Here is a 25,147-nt window from a genome sequence, read left to right as displayed (position 1 = left end):
AGACAGAAAACAGGACCTTTCAAGTCAGGTGGGAGGCAAACTCTTACCCCAGAATTTGATGAACTTGCATCTAAGAAGAGATGCCAAGTATCTGGTTTAGACCCAGGTGCATCAGAGTAAATCACAGTGTAGCAAGCTAAGCTTGGATTCATATTTTCTTTGGTTAACTTTGGACTGTTCATAGTTGAAAGATTGGATTTTCATTGAAGCAAGTTGTTATTTTTTTGACTTGTTGGCTTGTGAAAAAAAAATACATTTAAAAGGAGCTTAAAGGCTATAGAGAAATATTATTTATTGAATATTTTATTTCTCATTTGTTAATGCTTCTTCTGGAAAGAGTTTAACCAAAACTATTATTAAACATTTATTTTAATAAGAAAAAGTTTAACATTACATATGTTGAAAGAAGAGAAAACATGCAGATGTTGTTGAAAAATTTCAATAAATATTTAGTTTGGCCCACGACTTAGTCCAAGTTTTTAATTTTGGCCCTTTGTGAATTTGAGTTTGACACCCCTGACTTAGAGGATGATGTGACTATACAGGCAATCTTTGAAAGATTTTGTAAACACATATTCAGTATGGCTCTGAAATCTAAACTAAACACAGGAGATTCCACAGTCCACTGGGTGCAGAAAATTCGCTGCTTGCTGGTATTCTTTTCATCTCTATCCAGAATGGCCAACCCTTTGTTCTGATTGCGACCTCTGGTTCTAGATACTCCAACCAAGGAAAACCTTAACTCCTCATCGACTTTGTTAAGACTGTAAGACTATTGCAATTTCAATAAGTTTGTTAACCAACTGAAGTTTTGTACTTTCTGTACAAAGAGAAGGGAAGAATGTTTGGGGAAGATGTCTGGACTAAGGTTTTTTTTTAACTTGGAGAGTTGCAGCTACCTGGGATGCCTTGCCAGGTGTGGTGATGGAGGATGGGACATTAGGAGCATTTAAGAGACAGGCACATGGATCAAAGAAAAATTGAGGGTTATGAGGTGGGGAGGGTTTCATTTATTGTTTGGTTGGAATATACGTGTAGGTCAGCACAACATCAAGGACCTAAGGGGTTGTACTATGCTGTAATGTTCTATGTTCAAACTGTGAGGAAGAAGAACATAGTGTGCACTGTAGAGTACATACAGTTCCAGGTCTCACCAGTTCCCCTAAAAAATTAACAGGATTGGTGAGTGCATGGGGTTGGCAATGCCACAGGGACTGAAAATGCTTAAACCTGAAGCATCCCAGGATTGCCATGCAGTGAACTGAAAGCGACAGCACTTCAGCTGGATAAACCTGTACGCCAGCCTCATGAGGAGGAAAGCAGTGAATGTAGAAATTTAAAGATGGGACTGCAAGTATGGCTTTGAGTGATAAAGCAGCGACAACACTAGAGTATTACCTAGGCTCTGCATATTTCCCTGCCGCAGAACTGAGAAATCTGTCCTTAATCCATTCAGTGAAATATTTAGTGCTGAGATTTTTAATAATGATAGGTTGCATGTTGCCATAGCATGGGTAAGCCAATGAGTTATAGTGCAATATAAATTAGTGCTTCTAATTGTGTTCATAACTTTGCTTACATTCTTTAGAGTTGAATAGCAAATGAAAGGATCAGAGAGATTAGGTTAAAATGTAAAGGAACACATAACGGAGGGCACAGGTTCAAGCGGCAGAGAAGGTTTGAAGGAGATGTACGGGACAATTTTTTTAATGCAGTGGGTGTCTTGGAAGGGCTGCCAGAAATAGTGGTGAAAGTAGATACGGTGATGGTGTTTAAGAGGCTTTGAGATGTGCAAGGGACAGAGGGATATGTATCATGTACATTTAAGAGACTCTTAGATAGGCACATGATATAGGTAAAATAGGTTACGGGTGCAAGGTATGGAAGGATTAGATTATTGTGGAATAGCTTCACGTGGGTCGGCACCACGTTGTGGGCTGAAGGGCCTGTAATGTTCTATGGTCTCTGACTGTAGCAAACCAGTTCATCCACGGACTTCCAGGATAAAGAAATTTCTCTCTCCCTTTCTTATCATTTATTATAAATTGATGATCACCCGTCACCGATTTGCGAAACAGAGAATTTCCCAACTCACTTAATCAAAACTCTCTTCATTTTAAAACCATCTGAAAATTCTCGCATTCGATTTTTTTGTTCCTAAAAATCAGCTTCAACCTCCAGTCTCTTTTATTCTGCTAAAATCAAGGTCAATTTACCTTGCCATTTCTATGTAACTTTATTGCTCTGGCTATCTTCAAGCTGCACATAGAAAATTGATTACTCTATTGCCTTATCCTCAGTTGTCTTTGCTGTTTTGCATTGCAGCAAAACTGGTATTGTAAACCAATTCAGGGTGCATGTCTGCTCCTCAGTTGACAGTCTTTCAGGGAGATGGTTCACACCATTTTGATTAATGCTGCATGGAGTGCACATTGTCTCAGAAGAGTTGCAAATGTAGAAGAGGATATAGCGGTAATGGAACCTGAAACCACATGCGTAAGTCCGCTTCTCCATTTTACAGTGCACACACACTTCCAGCTGAAGACACTTAGCAGATATATTGGAAACAAGAGTTCTCCTTTATAATAAGCTCAGCAAAATCCAACCAATATTAACAAAGCAATGTATCTAAATGTTGCCTTAAAATCACACCTTGGATTATTTTCACGATGAAAATCAAAAAAAAAATTCAAAGTCAGATTGCAATAAAAATATGGTTGGTAATTGGAGTGGCACGGATAGCGCTACGCTGTTACAGCGCCAGTGATCAGGACCAGGGTTTGAATCCCACGCTGTCTGTAAGGAGTGTGTATGTTCTCCCCGTGTCTGTGTGGGCTTCCTCTGGGGACTCAGGTTCCCTCCCAATGTTCAAAACGTACCAGGGATGTAGTTAATTGGGTGTAATTGGGCGGCACGGGCTCGTGGGTGAAAAAAATTACCATGCCATACGTCTAAAATTAAAATTATTATTTTTAAAAATATTCCAGTATATTTGAATAAATATAGTTGAATATTTATACTGCAATGTGATTGGGAGTTGTGCGGCTTTGCACACTAATAGGAGGACCCACTGTCAAGTTGTTCTGTGATAGCATTACAGGTTGTACCTCTCTTATCCGACGTTCTGTGGTCCAGCAACTCTTGTGGTCTGCCACATTTTAATCTGCTACTGTTACAAACAGCGTGGGACTCAAACACCATCCCTGATCGCTGGCGCTGTAAAGGCGTTGCTCTAACTACTACGCTAACTGTGCCGCCACAGTATTATTTCCTGCAATAAGCTTTGTTCTATCTTTGATATGTTTTAGATAGGGGGCTCCCGTGGGGATCAATATCAGTTTTCTGGGATCTTCTGTGGTCCGGCAATGGTTAGGACCCAGTGTAATTGGATTAAAGAGGTACAATCTAAACATAAATTCATGCTCAGTGAACTTGTTGTCTTTGATATGCAGTGGCATTCTACAAAAGCCCCTCAGGTTGCATGGAGGTAGGGATAAAACAGGAGGATTAATTGAGGAGATCAGAGCAATTAATAGCAGAAAATGCAACAATTAATAATAGAAAATTATCTTACCCAGATTAGGTTACAGAGGTGGAAATTGATAATAGAAAAAAGGTTCATATTGAGCCTCAGTTTGAGGATTAAAGATTAGTGAGGATTAATGATTAGTGAGGATTAATGATTAGTGAGGATTAATGATTACTGATGATTAATGATTAGTGAGGATTAATGATTAGTGAGGATTAATGATTACTGAGGATTAATGATTAGTGAGGATTAATGATTACTGACGATTAATGATTACTGAGGATTAATAATTAGTGAGGATTCATGATTAGTGAGGATTAATGATTAGTGAGGATTAATGATTACTGATGATTAATGATTAGTGAGGATTATTGATTAGTGAGGATTAATGATTAGTGAGGATTAATGAATAGTGAGGATTAATGATTAGTGAGGATTCATGATTACTGACGATTAATGATTAGTGAGGATTATTGATTAGTGAGGATTAATGATTAGTGAGGATTAATGATTACTGACGATTAATGATTAGTGAGGATTAATAATTACTGAGGATTAATGATTACTGATGATTAATGATTAGTGAGGATTATTGATTAGTGAGGATTATTGATTAGTGAGGATTAATGATTAGTGACGATTAATGATTAGTGAGGATTATTGATTAGTGAGGATTAATGATTAGTGAGGATTAATGATTACTGACGATTAATGATTAGTGAGGATTATTGATTAGTGAGAATTAATGATTAGTGAGGATTAATGATTACTGAGGATTAATGTTTAGTGAGGATTAATGATTACTGACGATTAATGATTAGTGAGGATTATTGATTACTGAGGATTAATGTTTAGTGAGGATTAATGATTACTGATGATTAATGATTAGTGAGGATTAATGATTACTGAGGATTAATGATTAGTGAGGATTAATGATTACTGATGATTATTGATTAGTGAGGATTATTGATTAGTGAGGATTAATGATTAGTGACGATTAATGATTAGTGAGGATTATTAATTAGTGAGGATTCATGATTAGTGAGGATTAATGATTAGTGAGGATTAATGATTACTGACGATTAATGATTAGTGAGGATTATTGATTGGTGAGGATTAATGATTAGTGACGATTAATGATTAGTGAGGATTCATGATTAGTGAGGATTAATGATTAGTGAGGATTAATGATTACTGATGATTAATGATTAGTGAGGATTATTGATTAGTGAGGATTAATGATTAGTGAGGAATAATGATTACTGAGGATTAATGATTAGTGAGGATTAATAATTACTGAGGATTAATGATTAGTGAGGATTAATGTTTACTGAGGATTAATGATTACTGAGGATTAATGATTACTGAGGATTAATGATTAGTGAGGATTAATAATTACTGAGGATTAATGATTAGTGAGGATTAATGATTAGTGAGGATTAATAATTACTGAGGATTAATGATTAGTGAGGATTAATGATTACTGAGGATTAATGATTAGTGAGGATTAATGATTACTGAGGATTAATAATTACTGAGGATTAATGATTAGTGAGGATTAATGATTAGTGAGGATTAATGATTAGTGAGGATTAATGATTAGTGAGGATTATTGATTAGTGAGGATTAATGATTAATGATTAGTGAGGATTAATGATTACTGAGGATTAATGATTAGTGAGGATTAATGATTACTGTTGATTAATGATTAGTGAGGATTAATAATTACTGAGGATTAATGATTAGTGAGGATTAATGATTACTGACGATTAATGATTACTGAGGATTAATAATTACTGAGGATTAATGATTAGTGAGGATTAATGATTACTGATGATTAATGATTAGTGAGGATTAATGGTTAGTGAGGATTAATGATTAGTGAGGATTAATGATTACTGACGATTAATGATTAGTGAGGATTATTGATTAGGGAGGATTAATGATTAGTGAGGATTAATGATTACTGAGGATTAATGTTTAGTGAGGATAAATGATTACTGACGATTAATGATTAGTGAGGATTAATGATTAGTGAGGATTAATGATTACTGAGGATTAATGATTACTGAGGATTAATGATTAGTGAGGATTAATGATTACTGAGGATTAATGTTTAGTGAGGATTAATGATTACTGACGATTAATGATTAGTGAGGATTAATGATTACTGAGGATTAATGATTACTGAGGATTAATGATTACTGAGGATTAATGTTTAGTGAGGATTAATGATTACTGAGGATTAATGATTAGTGAGGATTAATGATTACTGAGGATTAATGAATACTGAGGATTAATGATTAGTGAGGATTAATGATTAGTTAGGATTATTGATTACTGAGGATTAATGACTAGTGAGGACTAATGATTAGTGAGGATTAATGATTACTGAGGATTAATGATTACTGAGCCAAAAACTGAAATCAACCAGATTAATCAGCGCATTAACAAGAATCTGAGAAGGAAAAGAATAGTATAGAATGACTGATGACTTAGAAATGGTTAAATGATGGAGTCAGATCTTTGAAGTTTGATAAGCCTTGTTCATAAGACAGCTTTATCAGAACCTATCAAAACCAAAAGCAATACATTTGTGTTATGCTTTAAATATAAAGCAGTGGCCGGATGTCCCCGGGCATATGGTCAAGGAAAATGCGCTCAAAGAGTGGGCAGTTGGTGTGCTCAACAATGAGCACGAGCATCTCCTCCATCAGCTCCATCGGGGATCTGTCCCCCAGGGCGTCGAGGTGCAGCATCCGAGTGGCACGCTGGTGTCTGGATAGTCCAAGGGATCCGGTAAGCACTCGCTTGATGGTCTCGTATTTGTCTTCGGCAGGTGGCTGCTGAATGAGGTGCAGCATGTATCTGGCAGTGGGCTGGTCCAGGGCAGTGACCACATGGTAGAATTTGGTCGTGTCGGACGAAATCTGACAGAGGTGAAACTGAGCCTCTGCGTGGCCGAAACAGGTCTCCGGTTCCTGAACCCAGAATTCAGGCAGTTTCACAGCTATAGCGCTGATCCCAGGCTCGATCATGATGGGTTCAAAGATGTTTGAACCAGTCGGGGTCGCCAATTGTAGCGGCAGCTACACTGCTCCTGTAATAACACACACAACTAGATGGGCTGAGCTCATTGAGTAAACTGATTTATTGCAGGCTGCTGGGCTATACTTATACTCCCAGCCCAGAGCTGGCTGAGAATCGCGCTGGAGGGCGCTGACGTCACACGGGCGTCACTTGGTCCCCCAGCGCAGGCTTCTGAGCCCCGTGCTGGGAGAAAGGGAAAACCCCCGACGGTGCCATTTTGGCCAGCTGCCTCGCCACATGGCTTACAAGCGGGGCCGGTTCACCTGCCTCGTGGTGAGCCGCCACAGAGTTAGCATTCTGGTCCAATGATTTTCCTGGGACTAAAAATGCCAGAAATTTTTTCAGCTAGCACAAGATTACTTGGTACTTTTTAAGGAAGTCCAACTGAGAACAGTTTGCAACTTGTGAAATTGGTTTCTGGGCAGGTGTTGCACAAGCCCAAGGAGTCCATTGGTCTGGGCAGTATTGTCAATCAGCATGGAATATTACATGTGAAAATGGACTGAGGTCCACTCACACACAAGCAAAGCTTAACAGGAGAGTTTAGTCCTGCTTATTTTTTTTAAAGGAGACTACGTTTGCCTAGTTTGTTGAATGGATTTTAAGGAGACATTGATATTATGGCAGCTGCGTCTTCTTGGTGAATATTTGGCCAAACTGACAGCAACTTTTGAACTTGTGCTCATACTTGTGCTCAAATCCCTCACATAACAATCAGAAATATTATAGATATTAAAATAAAATTATATATATTTCAGGTTTTACCTTAATCGTACAAGTGTGTTCCAACCTGTATTTTGCGATTTACTGAAAATTAAAATTGCATTTTAATTCGACTTTGCTGTTTTGTGATAATCCTATGAAGCAACTGGCAAAGAAAGAGTTTGGTTTATAACTCTCTCCCACAACAACTCACTCTCGATAGCATTCAGACCCTGATCATGCTTTTCATAGATCGCACCTCCAACCTCTTCTCCTTGGATTGAAGTCTCAGTTCATTTAATGCCTTTCACCACAACCTTCATCAAAGTCCAGTTCATCAAAATGTAACAAAATATTGGGCCCAATTAAAATGGAAGAGCAAGAGTGCTCAGAAAGCACAAAACACTCCCCACAAGCTTGCCAGCCGTAAGTACGAGAAGATTCCCATAGCAGTAGAATCTGTGCAGTCTAATATATGATAGCATTCTTACACAGAGCAAAGAATTTTAAGATGTTATTTATTTTATAAAGTGCTAAATAAATTAGCAACACACATATATGATCACTGCAGAAGCTGAAATATCATAAATGATTAAAACTTATTTTTTTTAAATATGTTGTGTACTGTTACATTTATATGAAAGAATCACAATGCAGCTAAGTTACAAATTTGCGGTCAAACTCACGAACATTATTGAAACCATGAACAATTTTGTCTTCATTAATATACAAAAGTTCTCAGCCCCAGATTCAAAAGGTTTCCTTGCTTAGAACATGAAGAACAGAAGGATTATAGATAATTTAAGGGGACTTATAAGGAGACTTAGAAAGAGAGCTCTCTTCTAGGTGTCAGTGCAAATGAAACAGAAGCAAAGAAGGAATTTTATAGAAGTTTCATATATTGTTACAATTCATGCACACCGAACTTCAACACGAAGCAACGCACACCGAACTTCAACACGAAGCCATGCACACCGAACTTCAACACGAAGCCATGCACACCGAACTTCAACACGAAGCCATGCACACCAAACTTCAACACGAAGCAACACACACCGAACTTCAACATGAAGCAACGCACACCGAACTTCAACACAAAGCAACGAACTTCAACACGAAGCCACGCACACTGAACTTCAACACGAAGCAATGAACTTCAACACGAAGCAATGCACACCGAACTTCAACACGAAGCAATGAACTTCAACACGAAGCAACACAGACCGAACTTCAACACGAAGCAATGCACACCTAACTTCAACATGAAGCAACGAACTTCAACACGAAGCAACGCACACCGAACTTCAACACGAAGCAATGAACTTCAACACGAAGCAATGAAATTCAACACGAAGCAATGAACTTCAACACGAAGCAAGGCACACCAAACTTCAACGTGAAGCAATGAACTTCAACACGAAGTAATGCATACTGAAGTTCAACATGAAGCAATGCACACCGAACTTGAACACGAAGCAATGAAATCATAAATAATCTGCTGCTCTTTTGCAATGTTGATTGAGGAACGAATTATTGTCAGTTCTCTTGGGAAAAATTTTCTATGCTTCTTCGGCATAGAGATCAATTATGCCTTGGTTTATTTCTTATCAGAGATAACTTTGTGCATAAAAAAATAAAAACCCATAATTGTGATTAAAACCATGAAGAAGGAAGGCATGGGAGAGAATAAGCTGAGGAAGAGGAGAAATTAGTTCGTGTTGATGAATGTAAAGGAAACAAAATATGTTCATTCCCAAAAGGATGGGTTCCTTGTGAGATAATCCATAAAAGTCAGTGTGGCCGACTTCATGAAGATGAAAAGTGTGTGCCCACACACTCATACCGGGTGTTGTCCAACCAGAACCCATGGATGAATCAGAGAATTTGCCATGTGCTGAGGGCAAGAACAAGGGTGTTTAAGGCCGGGGATTGGGATCTTTATAAGAAGTCCATCCATGAAGCAAAGTGGCATTCCCGGAGGAAACTAGAAACAGAGATAAATACATGCCAGCTCCAGCAGGGAGTGCAGGCCATTACAATCCACAAAGCAAGGGCAAACACTATAGATGGCTGTGATGCTTCATTACCCAATGAGCTGGACATCTTCTATGTCCTCTTTGAGAAGAAGAATCCCTGAAAAGGCTAAGGACCTTGTGATATCTGTCTCTGAGGGTGACATCTGGACATCATTCAAGAAGGTGAACACTCGCAAGGTGTCAGGCTATGACAGCATACCTGGCAGGGTACTGAAAATCTGCACCAACCAACTGGCCAGAGTGTTCATGGACATTTTCAATCTCTCATTGCTGCAGTTAGAGGTTCCCACCTGATTCAAAAGGGCATCAATCATCCCGGAACCCAAACAGAGTAGTGTGAGCTGCATCAATGTCTAACGTTCAGTAGCACTAACTTCTACTGTGATGAAATACTTTGAAAGGCTGGTCACGGCCAGAATTAACACGTATCTAAACAAAGATTTGGACCAGCTGCAATTCACCTTTTGTTGCAATCAATCCAGAGCAGATGCAATATCACTGTCTCTCCACTCAGCTCTGGATCACCTTGAAAACAGCAATTCATGCAAATGGCTGCTCTTCATCGACCAAGTTTGCCGATGACGCCTGAGTTATCGGCAGAAGCACAAACGGGAATGAGGAAGCTATAGGAGGGAGTAGATCAGCTTGTTGAATGGTGTAATGACAACAACCTTCTGATCAATGTCAGCAAAACCAAAGAGATGATTGTGGACTTCAGGAGAACATGGCACAACCCAGTTCTCATTGAAGGCTCAGTAGTGGAGACGGTCAAGAATTTCAAATTTCTGGGTGTCAACATCTCTGTCCTGGTGCCTCCACATTGATGCAATCACAATGAAGGCTCGCTAGCAGCTATACTCTGAGGAGATGTGGTATATCACCGAAGACTCTAGTAAACCTCTGCAGGTGCACCATGGAGAGCATTCTGGCTGGTTTAATCACTTCCTGGTATGGAGGCGCCAACTCTCAGGACAAGAATAAGCTTCAGAGGGTTGTTAACTCGGCCTGCAACATTTCAGGCACCAGACTTCACTCCATTAAGGACATCTACATGAGGTGGTCTCTTAAAAAAGCAGCCTCTATCCTCAAAGACCCCCACCACCCAAAAAGGTATAAGAGCCTAAAGATGAGCACTCAGCGGCTCAAGGACAGCTTCTTCCCTGCTGCTAGCAGATTCCTGAATAATCAATGAACCAAAGACACTGTCTTACTTTTCGTGAACTATTATTTTAATTTTTTTTGATAGTAATGTTGTAAGATGCATGTTTGCACTATGATATACGATACTGCTCCAAAACCCCAAATTTCATGACTTGTTTGTGACAATAAATTCTGATTCTGGAGAAATTGGGTGAAATATTTCATAATAATGTGCAGGAGGGGACACTAGGAATTTGAAGAATTCATCACACAGTAAGCAAGCTCCACTGTATTTCAATACTGCAACTGAAGCCTTGGGAAAGTAGATGGAAAAGCAGAGGGATGGTGTGGATCATCAGACTTCTGAGGAGTCCTCCAGGCATAAATCCAGTAGGAAGAGATGGCAGTCGAGAACAATATCTACATCCAGGGATAGTGCCTTAAGAAATTCAACAGCTTTGATCAAGGCAGTGGATGTATTACTGAAAACCATATTCTACTGCTGCAATAGCCTTAGACCGAGCTCATTTCAGCCAACACCATCATAAAGGATCTCCAAAACCAGACTCGTATCTCACATTCTAATGTTCTGCCACATCAATATAAACTTGGCAATATTGTAAGCCTCCAACCCACAACTTGCAGGAAACTCACGCTGTCAATGACTGAAACATCTCCCAAACCTGGATGTTGCACTTAACAATGACCATCCCTTTATCTTGTAGCATAAGGTGATATGCAGTCAGAGAGTGCAGTGCTGCATTCCTTGACATGGATTGATCAGACAGGCAAACCAATGAAAGGTGGATTTCAGCTGTGGCACAGTGGGAGAGGTCATAGTGCTGCTGCCTCATGGTTTCAGTCTCCCTGGTTCAATCCTGACCACTGGAGCTAGCTGCGTGAAACCTTGTGATTTCCTCTGGGTTTCTCCTGGATGCTCTGCTTTTCTGTCACATCCCAAAAACCCATGTGTCAGCAGGTTACTCTAAATAATGCCTGGAGTGTGGATGAATGATGGATTCTGGATAGAGGTGTGGATGTGGAGAATAAACTGGGAAAGGATACAATTAGTGTAAAAATGGGTGCTTCATGGATAGTATACATTAAGTTGGCCAAAAAAAAATCGGTTTATGTGTTGTATGATTCCAGAACTATGACTCCAATGTAGTGATGTCTGGGAAGCTGAGGAATGTGGAAGAAGTGACTACCTTGGTATTTATGTCCACAGATCTCTGCAGGTAGAAGGATAAATTAGGAACGTGTATAGGATATTTCTTTATTTTAACTGAACCAAGGAATATGAACAGGATATAATACTATGACTGTAAATAAACACATGTTTGGCTACAGTTAAAATTATCTGCACACTGGGCTACCAAACTACAGTCAGGATGTGAATGCCCTGGAGAGGGGAGAGCAGATGTATGCTTGGGCAGTATGGCAAAGAAGGTGCTTCTTTGGAATTGAGGAAGTTGAGGGGCATTTAATCAAGATTTTACTTCTGAAATTTGATAGTTTTAAGTGGAGTGATTAATTTTCCATAACTGGTTAATGAGCAAAGTAAATGAAAAAAAGATCAACTCAAACTTGTGGAGAATATTTATCATCCAGAGATTGGATGATTGTTGAGATTAGTGGCATCATTAACCCAATTATTCCAAAAGGCAAATAGCTTCTGTTCCATGGGATCATAAGTTGGATCCTCTTCTATTCTGGGATTACATCTGTAGGCACCAATATTGAAAGGGACATGCAATGTGCCACAAAACTACTAATCCGTTGGATGGAAAATGACAGGGGTACAGTTATTCCCTGACCTTCATTCAAGATTCGTTCTGTCCAACCAGTCATATCTCAAAATGGATGGCATGTGGAAGTCATAAATCAAGTCATTTTCAATTCCAAATTGAGCATCTTCCTTGGCTTCTTGCCAGATCTGTCAGCAGGGGATAGGTTTTTTCTCTTGCTCACCATCTTTTCTTGCGAGCTTACCAAATGACAACTAAGAGACTGTCACTATTGTACGCAAGCAGCCATTACTTTTTGGTCGTAAGTTATATAGGTTGTAAGTCGGGAGAGGCTGTGCTGGGATCTCTTCCCAATCCTCTCTTCCCTAGCAAGGAAAAGATTTGCAGTGAAACTTTGGAGCACAATTAGCCAACCCTCCTCTCTTAGGACACCAAGATTTGGAGTAATAGTCATACAGGGTGGAAAAAGGCCCTTTTCCCCAATCTGCCCTAGCCAACCAAAATGTCCCACCCACCAGTGCTTATCAGTCACCTAGCACAGATTGCTGCCACTCATGTTGAGAAGCTGCAGCCTAAAGTCAAGCCTTCAAGATCAGGAGCATCCTGATGTTGTCCTGTCGACCCTCCGCAGTACCCTTCACTCAATGTCAGCAACCTTAAAACACCTGCTGGAATTGCACAGAGTAGGAGAGCATTGAGGCAATAATGCCACAAACGTCAGCTAATGAAGGTGGCTGATTAATGACTGTATTATTTGGCTTGGATTCATGTGCAGATGTTGACACTTAATGGCATAGCGCAGTGACTGACCAAATGATTGGTAGCACAGGTTGAATGCACAGAGCAGAACTGCAGAAGATGACCAGAATAGTTCAGGCAGTAGAATTATATTCAGAGTTACCATTTGAATGACTCATTTCCAGTCGGAGTGGAACGTTGCCATCACAAAGAAGAGCCAGTGGAGACCCTTTGCCTCAAATTAAGCATACATTATTTGTTAGAGTGCCTCAAAAACAGAGGATAAAATCGACTGCTCTATCAGGAATGCTCTTAAGATAAAGGTATCAACATTGTTTTATAGAAGGAACATCTTATTGGACAAACCTAATACTGATTTTTGAAGTTGTTGTTTTTCAAGGAGAGGAGCATTGTAAATCTAGATTTTCAAAGGACATTTAATTAACTACACACAGATATTGTCAAATTCAATATTGGCTTGTGGATTTAAGATATCAGTAATCACTGACAGAATCCATAGAGGATTAATTATTAGAAGTCAAAAAAACATGAGATGTAGACACAGAATATACAATGAGATGGAAATTCTGAGTATATATCAGCCTGTGCTATTCATCATTCGTGTGGCACTTATGAATTGAATAGTGAATTGGTACCCAGAGTGGTAGGAAAGGATTCACAACAGATGTGGCAGAAACAGTGCATTACTTTTGAGGAGAAAAGAATTATGAAGATCCTTCCAATGAAGAGTGTGCATCCTGCTAAATCTTATTTTAACATTTTAAATATAAATTTAAAACAAATAAATTTAGACATACACCATGATACCAGGCCCTTTCAGCCCATGAGCCCCTGCCCCTCAAATACCCCAATTAATAACAACTCCTGCATATTTTGGAGGCTCACTGATGCTGTAATAGCATTGCGTGCCACCTCTGCCATATTAACCGTGCTGCCTATGTTTTCCATGTGCACAGAAATATGTATAATCATGATGTTTATGACATTACAATCCACCACTATGCTCACAGCGAAGAGAGATTCCAACCACACTCCAAGAGCTTTCTCTCATGATTAAAACAATGGATAGAAGGAAAGGTAGAACAAACAAACTTGGATTGAAGAAACATCTTTCACGTCCAAAATAAGTTAAACCCTGTAAAATGTAATTGGTGTAAAAAAAAACTCCTCGTATATGTGTGTGTTAGATCAGCTTCAATCCATGTGGACCAGAATTATTGACACATATAAAAAGATTCCAAATTGCCAACCAAATATTCAGGATCTGGAGTCATTGTGAGGAGTTACCCTTTGCCAATAGCACATATGTGTAGTACAGGAATAATATCTCAAAAGTTCACCAGATAGGGCTCGATTCCATGTGATCGTGTTCTGTGGTTCTAAAAAGAGTTTGTCAGAGAACCCGAGTTACTGGTTCATCTAAAAGAGACATATAACACTGGACAATGAAGATTTTTGCTTCCTGTACACTTTTGGATGTATTTTATGGATTTTTGGCTGCTGATCAAGAAAATTACCTTTAGATATTCCTATCCTGCACCATTTTTAGATATAACCTATTTTTCTGATTATGTATCATATTTTAAATCTACTTCAATCATACAAAACAATGTTATTGAAAACTCATTTTCTGCATTTGCACTTGGACTTCTTCCCTCCTGATCTTGGTGCAGTCAGTGACAAACAAGGTAAAAGGTTTCACCAGGACATTGCAAAAGCGTTATCAGGGCAACTGGAATCCATCATTGCAGGCTGACTATTGTTAGATACGGACATGAGAGGCATCAGATGCTGAGTACAAATGAAAATCAGTGGCAAAACATTTTTAGGTCAGTTTAACACATGCAATGTATTAGAATTATTATGAAATTAAACATGCTAAATTCAATAAAAGATTATTTAATATTTCTCCAACTTCCTATGTGATACGGAAAATCATACATTATCTTTGTGTTCAGTTTAAAGTTGTCTATCATTATCCACAATTATTTTTCAGGAGGCAAACCTTTTGAAAAGATTTTTTTGTCCAGTGTAATTTGTGCAAAGTGTTTTTGGATATTTCTCAGCCATGAACAAGTCTCTGAATAAATTTAAAGCTTGTTTCAGAAAGTGCAAAGCTTGGTTAGATCTCATGAAATCCTTCCAGAGACAGTCACAATATGGAAAGGTTGCCAGTGCATGGCTTGTATTTCAAATACAGCAAGATGATTCCTGCAATGACTACCAGTGATATTGGGATTTGTTTCTCTCACACAACAGCAATGAGACAAAACTTGAACATTCATCACCGTAAAGAATCTCCAACATTAAAACAAAACTTATGGCAGCATTTAACCAGCTTGTGAATGAACAAATTTCCTGGGGTTACATATAGACTTTTTATTGACTGTCTCAAAAGATTACATGCCAAGCTTGGGTAAATGTGAATCCAGGGAAATGAGGAATGAGTAATGGATGAAAGTTTAAGATGAACCCTATCACATGGAAGAAATTTGATTAAGTCTGGATATTGTGAGCAATTTGAGCAATTTTTGGTTGTGGTTTCTCCAAATCTCCCACCACCTGTCACCAAGGGCCATATTTCACCAACAGAAAATAAAATCCAAGAAAGGGAGATGAGATAAAGTTAGGAGAAAAGCATTCCATAAATAGAAAATGAAAACATTTACAAACTTTTTTATTTTATTTTCCCCTTATGTCCTTCAACATTATATTGCAATGCCCCGAAGGCAGGATGGATCTTGCAGAACAACTGCAATCAAAATATAGCTGTTCATTAAAAAAAACCAATAAACTACAAAATATGAAGGTTACCAACCACGAGTTGGTGTTTTCTCTCTTCTTCGGAGACCGGTTGCTCGCCCTCTCTCATATTCTGAGCTCATGGCCAGGCCCTCTCCTTCCATTAGCGTGTAATATTTTCCACTTTCCTGGTCCAAAAAGTAACTGGAAGACTCAGAGCCTTTAATTCCAGACTTTGCCATCCCATACTTGCCAAAGTCGTCACAAGGCACTATACCCAACTCATCCCTTGAAGGAAAGGGGGAAAAAAAGGTGAAAACCCATTATTAGTCCCAAGGAAGTTTAATAATTATCATTATTAATAATGATCAGTTGGAAGTTCCTGTTGCAGAGTATGAGGGTGTTCTGGTTTACACATTTGTCACCAGAGCCTGTGTTTTTGCTGTCTTGAGGTTAGACTGGCAGAAACAATGTTCAATGAACAGGTAGTCCGAAATCACAGAGCCAGCATAGAAAAGATTATCAATATCAATGTCAATGGTGCAGTTTTCACCAACAGTTCATTTGAATTGGATAACAGTGCAGGTGATGACTGGTTATTGTTTAAAATAGAGCAGAATTTTTCACTTTTTGACTCACCTAGGACTGTAGATTCCTGATAGAGGAGACAGAATAAAGACATCATGAAGTGTGGAACTGTCATATTTTGATGACATTCCAATGGTGCTAGTTGGTGTTGTCGAGCTGCTTGTTGGACTTGTTGGAATAACAGGCTGTTAAAGATGGAAGTGACGAATGATTAGTGCCAAATTCATCAAATTGGCAAATTAACCCTGAGCATTCTTATACATCAATGATATAACTCTTAGATTAAAATAAATCACACCTACCTCAGTACTAATAACTGAAGAAGCAATCCAGGCCATGCAAAACTACAAACAAGTGCAGAGAGATCTCGGCAGGAGTTCTTGTGCATGACTTACAATAAGTCAATGGGCAGGTCCAACAATTGGTTAAGAAGGGAAATAGCATGTTGGCCTTTATTGCAAAGGGGTCAGAGTTTAAGAATAGGGAGGTTTTGTTACATTGTAAAGGGTCTGGGTGAAGCAGCCACTGGAACACTGTGCTGGTCTTGGTCTCCTTTTGTAAAAAAAGGATACAGGGACAGGGGCAGGAGAGGCAATTCAAAGAAGTTTCAACTGGCTATTTCATATCAGAAGCTAGTTTAACTTAGTAGTGAAAGTAGCATATGCTACAGGCCCTGCATTTTAAAGGGCCCCCGCCTTTTATGACAGCACTATGAATTATAAACAAACATTTTTGTTTTCATCTTTGGGCAGCTGCTAGTGGCTAAGAGATACCACACTGAAAAATCTGTGTTAATAACCCCAATTAATCAGGGTTATTAACACAGACTATGGATATGTTATATCACATAGCCATCCGTTGCTACCCCCCCTCACCTAACTCCCAATTCGGCAGCAGGGGTACAATGCTGGAACGCCACTCGGACATCTGATTGGGCCACTTCGGGGCTACTCCAGCAACTTGTGAAGATTGCTCAATGTGGAACCAATGGTTGTCTTTGGTACTAATCCCCCACACAGCTGGAACCACTCTGTCATTGTCAGCACCAGGGAAACACAGAACGATTCTGGCTGCGTGGGGGATTATGGGTAATAAAGACAGCCATTGATCCCTTATTGAGCCAGCTGCCGTAAGTTTTGTTTTAACGTGGGAGATTCTTTACGGTGATGAATGTTCAAGTTTTGTCTCATTGCTGTACTATCTCGCCGGTTTACGGTTACCTGGAAGACTCAGTGGTGAAACGTTGTTTGCACCAAACAGGAAAACATGGAGCATAACAAGACAGAAAACTAATACTTAGCAAAAAGAAATGCAGGCTCATTGCAGTCGGAGGCAAGTTTGCGGACTGGTTATTTCAGGAGATGCATTATAATTACTTAATTATTAGCCACAATAATCTGCTTGGAAATGTGAACAACCTTTACTTTTTCCTACTGGAGTCAAAAAGGTCTGATCAGTCTGACGAGGAGTCCATTACGACTGTGACCTGGGTGCTAATCTGGAATCCGGATCACTTAATCGATGTGGTGCCACAAAAATGCCAAGAGAATCAGTAGCAACGAAATAGAGCAACTCTGTAAAGGTGCTGCAAGGCAGGCAGCAAGTGAGCCGCTTTGAAAATGCGATGTAGTCCTTAATTAATCTTAAGAAATCTTTCCATCTATTCCTGACCTTCAGCGGCATGTCCACAGAAGCGCATAGATGGCTAATTATTTTATCTCCTCCATTTTCTATTTATTTACACAGTCGAAGCATAACATTGAGAGAGAGAGAGTTGCCACAAGTAATGACAATATCCATTTTTAAAATAAAACTATTCCAAGAAAGGATAATCGACCTGCCAGTGTCAATGAATGAATATCTAAACGTTGTATGCCAAATATGGTGTTGCTTTATGGGATTCTAATCCCCATATTTGTTTTATAGTCTGAAATACCATAGTATTAATGGCCCAAAATCGGTTCATCTGACCTCGTCTTTGCACTGACGTCACATTTCCCCCTCACTACGCATGTGCCAGCTGGCACCCTTTAGAACCGCACATGCACGAGCCGGCACAATTTAGCGCCCCTTTAAAATATATGTGACAGGCCCCACAATATCTTAATCCAGCACTGGCTAGACATCTTGGGTTTATACTCTTTGGAGATTAGAAGAATGAAGGTTGACCTTATTCAAACAGAGAAGATCCTAAGTGGACAGTATGAAGTGTTTTGAGAGGCTGGAGTTGAAGCACATCAGCTCCTTTCTGATCAATGACATGGATCCATTCCAATTTGCCTATTGTTGCAACAGGTGTAAAGCAGATGCCATCTCACTGGCTCTACACGAAGACTGGAACACCTGGACAGCAAGGATGCATACATCAGGATGCTCTTTATCGAGTACAATTCAGCATTCAACTCTATGATCCTCTCAAAACTAACCAGCAAACCACAGGACATTGGCCTCAATACCCCATGTGAAACTTGGATCCTGGATTTCCTCACCACCAGACGCAAATCAGTGAGGATTAGTAAGAACATCTCCAAATTCTCTGTCAGTATCAAAGCACCACAGGGCTGTGTACTTAGTCCCTGCTTTACACATATGACACTGTGTGATTCAGTATAATAACACCATCTACAAATTTGCTGGTGATCCCACAGTAATGGGTTGTATACGAAGGGGTGATGGGTCAGCAGACAGGAGGGAGATTGAAAACTTGGCTGGATGGTGCACTAATGACAATGTCACCAAAACCAAGGAGCTGATTGGGAAGGGAATACCAGAGGTGTACGATCCAATGATCATTGGGGGATTGGAGGTGGAGAAATGAGCAAATTCAAATTCCTGGAGTCACTGCCACAGAAGACCTTTCCTGGATCCAACACAATAATGTCATCCTGAAGAAAGCACTCAGAACCTCTACTTCCTCAGGAATTTGCAGGTTTAGTATGACATTGGAATCCCTGGCAAAATTTTACAGATGTGTAGTGGAAGTTTGCTGACCAGCTGCACCATGGTTTGATATGGGGGCACCATTACCTCTGTGCTGAAAGCCCTGCAAAGGTAGTGGACACAGCCCAGTGCATCAAAGGGAAAAGTCGTCAATTTATATCAAGTTTATTGTCATCTGACTGCACAAGTACAACCCATCGAAACAGCATTCTCCAGTCCTTGGGACAAAACATGCAGTCATACAACCAGACATAACACACAAACAGACAAATAATACATAGGCAGGACAAAAGTAGTGTATCTATAAAAATAAATAAATAAATATTGTTTTCTACAAAAATAGTTAGTGCGAGCAGTTCCTTGGGATATTCAGCCTTCTCCCTGCCGTGGGAATAAGCTATTCCTTAGCCTGGTGGAGCTGGCTCTGATATTCTTGTATCTCTTCCCCAACAGGAGCAGCTGAAAGATGTAGTGTGTAGGGTGGAAGGGGTCCTCCATGATTTTCTGCTCCCTCTTCAGACAACAATCCCAGTAGATCACATCAATGGTGGAGAGGGAGACTCCAGTGATCCTCTCTGCCACTCTTATGGTCCTCTGGATTGACTGACGATCGACTGCTCTGCAGCAACCATACCACTCTGTAATGTAGCTGGTCAGGATGCTCTTGATAGAGCTCCTATAGAATGTTGACATAATGGTGACCAGTAGCCTTGCCTGCTTTAGTCTTCACAGGAATTACAATTGCTGTTGTGCCTTCCTGACAAGTGAGGAGAGGTTGAGTGTCCATGATTGGTCACTAGTTAAGTGAACTCCAAGGAACTTGCTGCTCCCCACTCTCTCTGCTGCAGAGTTTTTGATGTGTAGTGGAGGGTGGCTGTTCCTGGTCCTCCTGAAGTACATAATCATCTCCTTTGTCTTGACCACATTGAGACTCAGGTTGTTACTCTCAGACATTTCACAAGATTTTCCACCTGTTCTCTGAAGAGCAAATCATCATTGTTGATGAGACCAATTACTGTTGTGTCAATTACAAACTTGATAACACAATTGGAGCTGGATCTGGTGATGCAGCCATGGGTCAGTAGCATGACTAGGAGAGGGCTGAGCATAGAGCCTTGTGGTGCACCAGTGCTCAGCGTGACAGTGTGTCAAAGTCAACCTGCACTGTAAAAAAATAAACAGGAGAACCAATTAAGCATACAATAATTTCCTATATTCAGTCTTGTGAATGCTAGCGGGAGTGAGGAGTACAAAGAAAGAGTTCGGTAACTCGTTCTCTACACTGATCCCCTCAAAGCCTACAAAGTATTAATCTCATTTTTATACACCTTAAGGCAGGGGTCTTCTGCGTGAGACCCTACAAGTTTCACACGAGTTTCCCATAGCTGGTGATTCTTGTTTTTATGACAATATATTCCATTTTTGTGTGTGCAGACAAGCTAGCAAAAATAGGATGTTAGTTACTACTGCATTGGAAAATGTCATGTTAGAAGGCAACTATATTCACCTATGCTACAAGGCAACAATATTCTCACCCAATTCATTTGTAAAAGATATTCGTTAAACTTATTCCTTCACAGGTGCTCAATATTCTACTACCAACATGGACAGACTGTGGTCTTTTCATTACGAAGTCCAGAATCCAATTACAGGGAGGGGTGTTGAGTCCCAGCGAGGACAACTTCTGAACCAGGCTCTGGGAAAGGATTGTATTAAATGCCAAGCTGGAGTCAATGAACAGCAACTTGGCATATGAGGCATCGTTCTCCAGGTGCTCCAAGACAGAGTGAAGCAAAAGACTATAGCATCATCTATGGAATGGTTTCTTCTATGAGTAAATTTAAATGGATCCAGCATCTTTGGGAGGTGTGCTTTGATGCATTTCATCCCCAGGTGCTAGAAGTATTTCAGAATGGTGGAGATCAGTGCCACAAGACAGTAGTCAGGGGGACACGGCTCTCTTTAGTATCATCCTGGACTTCTCATCAAACCGTGCATAGAATGTGTTCAGTCTGTCTGGAAGGGAGGTGTCATTGTCCTTAATTCGCAAAGTTGACTTGAGGTCCATTATTGTCTTGACCCCTTGCCAGATGCGTCTCGTGTCTCTGGTGTCGCACAACTATCTGTGAATCTTCTGTGTGTACCCATGCTTTGCCCTCCAGATGGCACAGGAAATTTCAGCCCTGGCTGATCTTAGTGCCATCCTACACCATGAGCTGAAGGAAACATCACAAGCTCTGAGAAGGCCCAGACCTTCGCATTAACCAAGGTTTCTGGTTAGCCATGGTTATGAAGTATTTGATCTCAGTGACATCCTCAGTGCACTTGCTCGTGTATCCCTCTATCTTTACATGACCAATGTAGGTGGCCGCCTCCCTGAAACAGGTCCAGTCCATGTCTCAAAACCATCTTGCAGCATTGCTGTGGCTCCACCCCTAACGACATCCTGATCTCCATGTGAACTGACCTAGTTTTCTTTACTAGTGGTCTGTCTGCCAGGATTAGCAGGACAGATATGTGATCCAACTAACCAAGGTGGGGTGAGGTGTACACCTGATCCAGGGTGTTCATTCCCCTGATGGTGAAGTTCACATGCTGTTGAGAAAATCTACAAGGAACGCTGCCGTTGGAGGGCAGCAGCCATCATCAAGTATCCACTCCACCTAGGACATACTCTGTTCTCACTGCTTCCATCAGGAAAGAGGTATAGGTGCTATAAGACCCATACCACCAGGTCCAGGAACAGTTGCTATTCCTCCACCATCAGACTCCTCAATAATAAACTCAATTAGAGACACAATTCAGGACTCTTTGCACTTTTATCTATTACTGAATATATATTTTTTCCTGCATTGCATTTTTACATGTCTGTCTTTAATTTAGGATACTTTTCTTGAATACATATTTTGCATTACTGATAAGTAGAAATTCTGCCTGACCTGCAGGTAAAAGAATGTCAGAGATGTATGTGATGTTGAGTATGTACTTTTGACAATAAATCTGAACTTTGAAATTTGACAGGGAAATATAGAAATGCTTCCCTGAGTGGGAGAAGTCATGAACAAGCCACATAGCTACAAAATAAAATTAAAACTGAGGTGAATCAAAACTTCTCTCAGAGAGTGGTGAATTTCTGGAATTCTCTGATGGAGGATAGTGGAAGCCAGATCATTATACATTTTGAGGGTGGAGATAGATACTTGAAAGATCAAAGTTTTAACAGTTCTGTGGAACTGGCACAGAAAAGCAGTTGAGGCCAGTGTAGATCAGCCATGATCATGTTGAATGGCGAAGGAGGCTTGAGGGGTTAGTTGCATGACGTCCTCCTGCTCCAACTTTATTGTGATCTTGTGAGATTTTGGAAGTGATTGCTCTTGAAGTTTTTTAAACATTTATTGAAATGTTAATGAAATTATAAAGAAAAAATTAGATTTTCTAACTGTTTCTGAGTGCTTGAAATATTTAAAAGCATTCAGCATTTAACTGCATAAGTACATTTTGATAGCACAGTACAAGCAGTGTTCCATGCGAACAGGGTTCTGTGTGAGCTGGGCTCTGTGTTAGTGGGGCTGTGTGAGAGTGGAGCCCTGTGCCAGTGGGGCTGTGTGTGAGTGGGTCTTTGTGTCAGTGGGGCCCTGTGTGAGAGTGGGGCCCTGTGTGTGAGTGAGGCCGTGTGTAAGTGCGGCCCTGTGTGTGAGTGGGACAGTGTGTGAGTGGGGATCAGTGTGAACAGGATTCACCTTTGTTTTGTTTTTTTTTGTGAATGGCCTCTCCATATGTCCATCACAGAAGGTCTAGCTGATACAGGGGCAATGTTACAATGGTACCAGTCAGCTTTTCATCAAAACTTCTGATTGCCTGGAATTCCCTGATAACTGTGAACTTTATTTGGGACCGAAAATGACTGCTCCATAAACATATTTACTTGTACCTTTGGTGTCAGATCCTCTGCTGACAAATCCAGGAAGCTTATGCACAGATGATAATTGGCTCTCTGGAGTCAAATAACTGTTAACCTGCTTGGTCTCAGTTTTGTTATCAATGAAAAATTGCCATGTGTTTTCTGTGTGCTATATCTATTAAACCACTCGATATTAGGCTGATAAATTGTTTCTCCTCATTAAATTAGTCTCAAATTATATTTGTTTTATAACAATATTTGGATTAAACAATCAATAATTGCCCACCAGCTAGTCCATTTTCCCTTAATTAGTACCTTGTGCATGCAGTTGACAAATGCTGAAGTAACAGAGCATGTCAGGGAGTCAGTATTTCTCCTGCAGTTAGCTGTGGTAAGACTATATTCAGCAATATTTTTGAGCAATTTATGAAAGAGCTGTCATCTTTGAAGAAGTAAATCAAGGAGAGCTTCACAAATACACTTTCATAGTCACCAAACATAGCAGTAATTAGAGGAAACTAGTTTTTTCACTGAACACGAGACAACTAACTTCTCCAATTTATTTTGTTGGGGCTTGAGTAAGATGTCATTTTGTTTGATGCATTTTATGATATTGTTGAGGGATATCATATAAATGCAGTGTGTTCACATGGTTGACTAGAGACTGCGCTGTCAGATTCAGTTCAAACAGAATCTTCAAGTTTGCAGATGATATACCAGTCATTGGCCTCATTGATGAGTCGCCTTACAGAGAGGAGGTGGGGACGGTGCAAGAACAACAACCTGAGTCTCAACGTGAACAAGACAAAGGAGATGATTGTGGACTTCAGGAGGACAAAGGTTGACCACTCTCCATCATCCATCCTGGCTGCATCATGGTGCAGAGCATCGGACAAGAAGTCAACGCTCAGGATCATTAAAATGGCTGAGAAGATCACTGGGGTCTCCTTTTCCTCCATTGGCGATATTCACTGGGAGATTGGCTCAAAGATCCCTCTCATTCATCATACAGGATCTTTGACTGATTACTATCCGGAAGGAGGTACAGGAGCTGCAGGCTGTGAGATTGATAAACAGTATCCTGTAATCTTGGGATTCTTATTAATGAAAGGAAGAAATTATTCTGAAATATTTATGCACATTTATGTAATATCATATTTTTATGTATATATGTATATTTAAATGTACAGTATTTATGTTATATGGCGAGCTCTCCACTGGCCACCGTGACAGAGGTGCACCAAAGAAAAGGTACAAGGACTGCCTAAAGAAATCTCTTGGTGCCTGCCACATTGACCACCGCCAGTGGGCTGATAACGCCTCAAACCGTGCATCTTGGCGCCTCACAGTTTGGCGGGCAGCAACCTCCTTTGAAGAAGACCGCAGAGCCCACCTCATTCACAAAAGGCAAAGGAGGAAAAACCCAACACCCAACCCCAACCAACCAATTTTCCCTTGCAACCGCTGCAATCGTGTCTGCCTGTCCCGCATCGGACTTGTCAGCCACAAACGAGCCTGCAGCTGACGTGGACTTTTTACCCCCTCCATAAATCTTCGTCCGCGAAGCCAAGCCAAAGAAGATTTATGTGATTATTACATGTGCATCGTGTGTGTATGTGTGTACACTGTGGTACAGAGAAATGCTGTTTTTTTCTGGTGGTAAATGTAGTTATATGATAAGAAACAATGTTCTTTTCTATAAATGCCAGCACTGTTACTCACCATGTGATGTTCAATTGTTGATGGTCATTATGCTTAATGAGGAGCCTGCTAAGTTCACCCAAGAACTACTACAACTGATGTTTAAATTGCTCTGCCTCCTTTACCAATGTGGTAAATGCCCTTATATGTTTAAGTAATGAACTTGAGCTGAATATTAAGATGAGAAATTATTTATGTATTTCAAGGTAGCAAAGTGTTATTCCACAAAGAACGTAAAACAGGAGCAGAAGTAGCCTGCCTTGGCTCCTCA

At 40.1% G+C, this 25,147-nt stretch overlaps 1 protein-coding gene across 1 annotated transcript in view; it reads right to left on the bottom strand.

Moving 5' to 3' along the window:
• LOC138740666 (connector enhancer of kinase suppressor of ras 2) overlaps nt 1–25,147 on the bottom strand; it is a 763,661-nt gene that overhangs the window by 309,944 nt on the left and 428,570 nt on the right. Inside the window, exons 10-11 of the mRNA XM_069893653.1 lie at nt 16,386–16,519; nt 15,823–16,034 (exon numbers count right to left, since the gene is read on the bottom strand). Of these exons, the coding sequence (XP_069749754.1) occupies nt 15,823–16,034; nt 16,386–16,519 (346 nt within the window). The remainder of the gene's footprint in view (nt 1–15,822; nt 16,035–16,385; nt 16,520–25,147) is intronic.

The sequence above is a fragment of the Narcine bancroftii genome, chromosome 8 (genome assembly GCF_036971445.1).
Source record: "Narcine bancroftii isolate sNarBan1 chromosome 8, sNarBan1.hap1, whole genome shotgun sequence".
NCBI lineage: Eukaryota > Metazoa > Chordata > Chondrichthyes > Torpediniformes > Narcinidae > Narcine > Narcine bancroftii.
Note: the sequence above shows the minus strand (reverse complement) of the source record. Positions and strands in the feature narration are given on the sequence as shown.